This window comes from Prorops nasuta, unplaced genomic scaffold (assembly GCF_024137725.1).
Source record: "Prorops nasuta isolate Cenicafe-Biocafe unplaced genomic scaffold, Cenicafe_Pnas_1.2 PNAS00002, whole genome shotgun sequence".
Lineage (NCBI taxonomy): Eukaryota > Metazoa > Arthropoda > Insecta > Hymenoptera > Bethylidae > Prorops > Prorops nasuta.
Genome location: NW_027116799.1, coordinates 3,314,504 through 3,321,986, shown reverse-complemented (window position 1 = coordinate 3,321,986; position 7,483 = coordinate 3,314,504). Strand labels below are relative to the sequence as shown.

General features: G+C 33.9%; 2 protein-coding genes across 7 annotated transcripts; one reads left to right on the top strand and one right to left on the bottom strand.

Moving 5' to 3' along the window:
• Positions 1–491: 491 nt before the first annotated feature.
• On the bottom strand, positions 492–5,883 carry Rexo5 (RNA exonuclease 5). Of its 4 annotated transcripts, none has more exons than XM_066742227.1 (8): positions 5,754–5,883; positions 3,293–3,507; positions 2,780–2,919; positions 2,480–2,723; positions 2,213–2,411; positions 1,928–2,144; positions 1,705–1,849; positions 492–1,633 (listed from the first exon to the last, which is right to left on the bottom strand). In XM_066742227.1, exons 2-8 carry the CDS (start codon positions 3,425–3,427, stop codon positions 719–721), a joined length of 1,995 nt encoding a protein of 664 aa, XP_066598324.1. In that variant the 5' UTR covers positions 3,428–3,507; positions 5,754–5,883; the 3' UTR covers positions 492–718. The 4 variants fall into 4 exon arrangements, with proteins under 4 accessions (XP_066598324.1, XP_066598335.1, XP_066598343.1 ...); XM_066742238.1 differs by lacking the exon at positions 5,754–5,883 and adding an exon at positions 3,576–4,040; XM_066742246.1 differs by lacking the exon at positions 5,754–5,883 and having other exon boundaries at positions 3,248–3,375.
• Dak1 (cytidine/uridine monophosphate kinase Dak1) lies at positions 3,131–7,483 on the top strand. 3 transcript variants are annotated; one of them, XM_066742301.1, is made up of 3 exons: positions 3,131–3,229; positions 6,388–6,738; positions 6,814–7,483. In XM_066742301.1, the coding sequence occupies exons 2-3, from the start codon at positions 6,418–6,420 to the stop codon at positions 7,093–7,095; spliced, it is 603 nt and encodes a 200-aa protein (XP_066598398.1). In that variant the 5' UTR covers positions 3,131–3,229; positions 6,388–6,417; the 3' UTR covers positions 7,096–7,483. The 3 variants fall into 3 exon arrangements, with proteins under 3 accessions (XP_066598398.1, XP_066598394.1, XP_066598395.1); XM_066742297.1 differs by lacking the exon at positions 3,131–3,229 and adding an exon at positions 6,018–6,201 and having other exon boundaries at positions 6,367–6,738; positions 6,814–7,469; XM_066742298.1 differs by lacking the exon at positions 3,131–3,229 and adding an exon at positions 6,018–6,201 and having other exon boundaries at positions 6,814–7,462.

Here is a 7,483-nt window from a genome sequence, read left to right as displayed (position 1 = left end):
GAAAGTGATAAGATTTTTTTCTCCCAGCTCCCTGGATCGTTCGATCTCTCCGAAAGTCGATCTTTCACTGATGATAAATGCCCTTTTCATCGAAACGATCGGCGACACTACGCTCAGAGGCACAACTCTTTTTTTCATTCCAAGGTTCTTCAAGGCGAATTTCACGCAAAATCCCTGCCAGCGCACCCTAAACAGTCTGCCTTTCACTAGGACAAGCCATTCCCCGTAACAACTTATCCACCGTGAACTCTAGTTTTATTTCAAAAATACTTTCCGATGGGACACTCTTAACAAGTCAATGAAAAGTGTACGTGCATGAAAAGCGTTTAACAGTCAAGGTAATGACGAGCGAAGTATTGTAAGCCTGGTTTGCTCGTCCCCATTTGTGTACAAACATCCATTTCATTCCAGACATCGTTTATTCTTCGCTCATTCTTGCTCGCATTCCACAGCCACGAACGGGCAAAGAAAATTTAACACATTTGTTTAACAAAGGTTTGAACGTGAACCGATATACGTATATATTTACATAAATTATTGATTACAAATTAATTAACTTTATGGAACATAAATTTATTTTAAATCACTTTGATTCTATAAAAATATCTATAGCTCTATGTGCATGTACAAAATGTGTATTAATGATAGGTTCGTTTTTACATTGGTGGTAAACAGCAGGATATTGGAGAGAAGGGAAAAGGCGAGGGTAGCATGATATTCAAGCTACCAAAGGTAACTCTTTCTTCAGGTTCAGGAAACAAACACCGTTCGATTGATGTTTCTGTCCTGTAAAGAGCACACAGCTCAAACCATTTATGGCCATACTGCTCCATATTTTGGACATCCATTTGTTGACGGAGCGTACAGTCTTTTCGATATTTTTGCTCAATTGGGAATCCTCTATCCTAATGTGGCAAAGCGTAAAGTCGTGCTCCATGGCAATCTCCGAGGTCCGAGTTACTGCATGTTTATTACTCTCCGAAACAACTAAACGGACTTGATCTCCCTTTTCAAAACTTTCATCGTCCATAATTTTCAATGACGAGTTTTTCATGTAAAGAGAATAATCTTTCAGAACATCTTCCTTGGCAATGATGGCTGCTGATTGATTGTCTTTGGTGACGTGTGAAAAAATGGACGTGGCATATTTTTGGATATTGGCTTTTCCGGTTTGCTTATCACTATTCGACTCACTGACAGTATTCATCGGACACCCTTCGAGTAAGACAGCGTCACCATATTCAATGCTTCTCATTAATTTTAATTGTGTTAATTTCATACAAGCTATCGAATCCTCTGCCGAGCAATGTCCCTTGTTACCCTGTTGTATCTTCATACCAAGAAATTCTCTCGCTAGAATTTTCAGTTTCGTTTTCTTGTATCTTTCACCACTAACATTAAATATGATCGATGTGTCGATAATGTAAGGATGCATCATTCTCAGAGTATGAAGATCGGAATTTAAACTTTGACCGACTAAAATAGCATCCGGTGGTAAAAGTTTTCTTAGCGATTGCTGGACATCCTCGAGCGTTGTCGTTACGTCTTCCAGCATTTCCTTTGTGATTCCACTGTATCTGGTTAGATAATCTGTAATCTCATTTTCTGGCTTTACCAGAGTGTCGTACACAATCTGACAAAGAATATACAAATTTGTATCAGCTGTGAACTATTCAATTAAAGGTATGATTCTTATTAACTTACGTTTAATTTTTCGTCAATAAGAGTAACCCTTGTGAGCTCCAATAAGCCAGTTGTTGTCCTGCACATTTCGCAATCCAGACCAAACATAGGCGATTTCGGTGTCGCTTCCTCATAAGAGTCTTTCGTAAATTTATAGTTACCGTATCTAGAACAGAGATTTGCTATTAAATTCGATCGATTTTCTTTTACTTATTCAATTAAGATTGAAATTGTCTTTATTTACTTGGCAGCTAATTGGCCCTTCAATGGTACTGGACAATTTTCTTCGATCATTTGCCACAAGGACAAAAGTAATTGAGTTCGAGGAAATTTATCAGTAGGAGGGAGATCGTCAATTTGCTTTAAATTTTTATCATTTGATGATTGCACTGGAAACACGGCCTTCAATAACTCAAACACATCTCCGTTTTTAAAAAGAGCAGTTTTTAAAGATCCGTACGCTGAAAATATTTTTTTTAATCAGAAAAATCTTTATTAATGCAATTTCTTTGATTAAACTAATTCTTACTGCTGATAAGTTGTTTATATTGTGTCCCAGTCAAAGGAACAGTAGCAAGTGTCTCTATCACTGAACCTCCATATGCCATGGGTGTTATAGTCTCCAAGCGGTGTTCCAAATTCTCTGTTATATGTAGGAACAAGGATTCATACGACATATAATGGTATAAGGACATGCCTTCAACTACAAACAGTACAGTGTGCGATACCTAAAATAAAGAAAGAAAAAGATATTATTAAAAGTAACATTCAGAATTTATTTAGTATCTCGTTTTACCTTATTATACTTTTCTAGATGACACCATCTACTTGGTTCATAAGGAGAGTGATGGCCCAACAATGAATACAACAAAAGATGCTGCAGATCATTTAAAAAAATAGGTATTCTACTTTCTGCATTTTCTATCTGCAATGTTGCTTGTACGCCAGCTGGTCTAAGATTAAATTTTGGACGCTGCTTAAGTTTCTTTTTGCGCTCTTTTAATTCATCCTTCAATCTCAAATATTCTTCTCCTTCTAATCTGTAATATAACAGATAATGAATTTTTGTAAAATAAAGCAATAATAAATTATAAACCTTGGTTTCTTCTTATTCTGAGGATCCGATTCTTTAAGCTCTTCATTTTTAGTATTTATTTCATTAGTAGTAAAGCCTAAGTCACAGTGACGTTTAAGATTGGATACTGGAATTTCTTCATAAGACTCCATATTTTTTTCCTGTAAAATAAGGGCAAAGGCGTATTAGAGTGCACATCCACACTTGCAATAGAACAGTGAACCGAACGTCATCCCGAACCTCACCCACAAGTTGCTGTTTAAAATGTGATAAGAGTCACATCAAAACAACAGAATATAGGTTAGGGTGAACCCTAAGAAGTTGGGTTAACTTAACCCAGAGTTAAAGTGGTATAGTTAATGTAACGGGGACTATACTACTTTAACTCTGGGTTATGTTAACTCGACTTGGAAGGGTTCAACCTTAATAGGTTTGGTTTGCGATGACTTTCGGTTCGCCGTTCAGTTGCAGGTATAAACGCACCCTTACATGCATTTAGTATTAAAAATCTTTGACATAAGGTGACAAACATACTGTTAATACTGCTCTTTTAAGCGCTTTGGCTTCTCTATCCTTGTCATTCAATTTAGTAATTTCTAAAAGAGCAGCCATCTTCTTTCTCTTTTTCTCTAATCTTTCTTGCTGCTTGGAACTCATAGCCTTCATCATGCGCTATCAACAACACGACTTTGATGTGGAGTTAACCTGGGCTATCTTTTCCACAGATAAATTAAAGTACGTTGCTTTCCCTTTAACCAAAAAAGTCATCATTAAATCGGAACTCGGTTTAGTATAGTTTATGTGACTTTAACTGTACGTGAACTTAGGTTGATTGAAAGGAAAGCTTTGTGTTCCTTTTACACACCACGTGGTAGGAATTAGAGGGGTGAAGGGATATCTAGGGAGTTTGTCCGTAGCTGTCAAATGGCGCGATTAACCCTCAATTTTGGATCGTAAACAAAAGTAATATTTTCGGAAAACGATTGCGGAAAAGAAGGAAGGATTTTAATACATAACAGAGAAGAAAAAATATATCAGATGAGTATAAATTAATAACACAAAATGAAAATTATTGTGAATTTATAAAGAAATATACTTTGTGGTTATTTTATTTCTGTTACAGGCTAAATCCAATTCTTCATGAATTTAAATCGCAGGAAAGAAATACTTAAAGAACAATGAATGAAAAGGACTAATTTATAAAGCATTTCTGTGTGGCCTAATAGTTTCAATAATTGTGACATAATGTTATAATAGTGAATGTGTAAGACAGATTGCTGCATATACAAAGAAATTTTATTATAAAATAATAATGATGTTTAATAATGTTTTGATTCCTATTATTATAAATTAAAGTTAGTTCAATAAAAATATTATTTTAATTTCTCCCGTAATCTTACACAATTTCTATACGTACATAGTAATTACATATTCTTGTAGAACCTATCTTTAAGCTATTCTAACCAAATTGCAACTATTTTAAATCCACAGAAAGTTCCTTATAAGTTATATGTGTATAATACTGAGTTCATCTTATTTTTTAGCTTCAAGTAGTTTTCCAGCTATGTGTTTGAATATATTTTTTGAATATAGAATACTCATCTTATTTCCTTACTCTTATTATAATGTTGTCAGGATTGATAGAAAGATATTTCAATCATCTGAAAATGATAGGATATACATATGACGACTGGATAAATTAAGGTTTTAGGACAGATAAGTCTCATGAACAAATGGGAATAATGAAATAAGTATTGCATATTGGGAATGGATATCCAAATATGTAGCTGGAAAATATAATTTGAAGCTAAAAACAAGATGAACTCAGCAGTATACATAAACATATTGGTCAACAATATCCTCTCAAATGGAAGGAAAAGATATCATGTGGATGAGGTGCCAAACATATTTAAGTACAATAAGTCCAGTGTCCATTCTTCAAATTTAATACAGCAATAGTTTACCAATTTTCCTAATTATTATAGAAATAATTAGACAGCAGAATAAGCATATCTGAGCATATTTGAAAATATTTAGAGAATTATTGGTATATGTGTTCAAAACTAGAAGAAGAAGGAATAATCAAGGCAAATAAATGTCATACGAGATGTGGAAGCATGTGAAGTACGGATGAATAAGAAATTAGCAGAAACTTTATACAAATAATCTCACATTGAATAATAAAAATCATTGAAATAAATAGTTATGAGCTGTGGATTTAAAATAGTTGCAATTTGGTTAGAATAGCTTAAAGATAGGTTCTACAAGAATATGTAATTACTATGTACGTATACAAATTGTGTAAGATTAAGGAAGAAATTAAAATAATATTTTTATTGAACTAACTTTAATTTATAATAATAGGAATCAAAACATTATTAAACATCATTATTATTTTATAATAAAATTTCTTTGTATACGCAGCAATCTTTCTTACACATTCACTATTATAACATTATGTCACAATTATTGAAACTATTGGGCCACACAGAAATGCTTTATAAATTAGTCCTTTTCATTCATTGTTCTTTAAGTATTTCTTTCCTGCGATTTAAATTCATGAAGAATTGGATTTAGCCTGTAACAGAAATAAAATAACCACAAAGTATATTTCTTTATAAATCCACAATAATTTTCATTTTGTGTTATTAATTTATACTCATCTGATATATTTTTTCTTCTCTGTTATGTATTAAAATCCTTCCTTCTTTTCCGCAATCGTTTTCCGCAAATATTACTTTTGTTTACGATCCAAAATTGAGGGTTAATCGCGCCATTTGACAGCTACGGACAAACTCCCTAGATATCCCTTCACCCCTCTAATTCCTACTTCCCCTCGCCTGGCGCAAGATTAATGGTCGTGGTCGAAACCGTCGAATGTAGGCAACCTATGCCACAAAGATGGCGGTCACTAGTCAGCCTTCCTTCCCCTCATCCTTCGCGTAGTACCCCCCTCGCCTAAAACGGGACCTTGCTCTCTCCAGGTCATACTTACTTCGTACCTCCATGCCATGGTAGTAATGAATAGACTATTACCTTAAAGAAATTAGCCAATCGCAATAGAAGATTCTAATGTAGCTACTGCAGTCTGTATCGTGATTGATTGATTTCCTTGCCTAGGGAGTTAGGACGTCCTTAGCTAAGGAGGTCCTCAATTCGTCTCAAATTCATGAAACCCTTTATCCCCCCAGGAAAAAAACACTCTACCAACTTATTTCAACTAAAAGTAACTAGTATGTATACGTGTTATTTGTTGCTTGCTACTAACTGCTACTTGCCGGACTTGCCCGTTGCCCGGTTTATGTTATGGTTTCGAAGGTTTCGAGTTTTGGATTTCAAGCAGTTTTGAAGTTTACAAAATTTGTCATTCATATTTCATAAGGATCTTAAGAATCACATAATTTGTATTACTTTGTACATTATCACGTTTCATACGTCTAAAGGTATAGAATTTTTTCAACACTTTTAGAATATTTAGTAGCAAGTAGAAAAATGTAGCATAAACTTTGAAGCCAGATACAACATTTAATAATGGGGGAAGCTTTTCTTATAAATTGCCTTTTAGATTAGGTGTTAAAAATGGTAATTGATTGACATTTCGCAAACAGTGCGATATTTATATGTTTAAGGTACTTTTGAGTGGAATTCGACATTTGGTCATGTCTTCAAAGCAGAAACCTGAAGTTTTGTTTATTCTGGGTGGCCCTGGAGCAGGCAAAGGTACACTTTGTCAGTGGCTTGTTGATCATTTCAACTATGTACATTTATCTGCCGGTGATTTATTGAGGGAGGAGAGACGTAATCCTGGATCAGAATTTGGTCAATTAATAGAAAGCCATATGGTTAATGGTACCATAGTACCAGTAGAGATAACTTGTAGTCTTTTGGACAGAGCAATGCAAAACTCAGATAATCCAGTCAAGAGGTTCCTAATCGATGGTTTCCCAAGAAATCAGAATAATGTTGATGGTTGGGAACAGGTAATTGTAATCCTCTTATTTTCCTACTCTATAAACAAATTTATCACACGTTAATGCTTCTTTCTTCTTTTACAGACAATGAGTGAAAAAGTTATAGTCAAAGGAGTTTTATTATGTGAATGTACCGAAGAATTATGTACTCAACGGTGCTTAAAAAGAGGACAAGGTGGCAGTGGACGGTCTGACGATAATCTTTCAACTCTTGCAAAGAGACACGAAACTCATATAAGAGATACTGTACCAATTGTCCAATTTTATGAGAAGCAAGGCTTGGTTTTTAAAGTGGATTCTACCAAATCACCAAAAGAAGTATTCGACGATACAGTTGAAATTCTAAAAAAAATTGGCTGGCAATAAATATTACAGCAATGCCATGGATAAAATTTGCAGGAAAAGATATACAGTTTGCTCTTCAAAAAAAAATATTTTTCCATTATAAGTAGTACATTTTACAGAGCTAGTTGGAGCCTACTAAACATTCCATGAAAAATGGACCTGTAAGATTTTTAAATACACGCAATATATATATAAATAATTAAATATATTTGTGTAACATTTACATAATGTACAAATGTTTAACTCTGATATAGGAATATCTGTATCCTAACGATAGAAATATCATAAATGGTTATTATTTTAGTATAAGTATCTTTGGACGGAACGATAAGCGTTAATCATCTTTTAAAAATAATTAACGCAGCAGAGATATTATAAATAAAATATAAAATTGTGTTAAATTCTATAA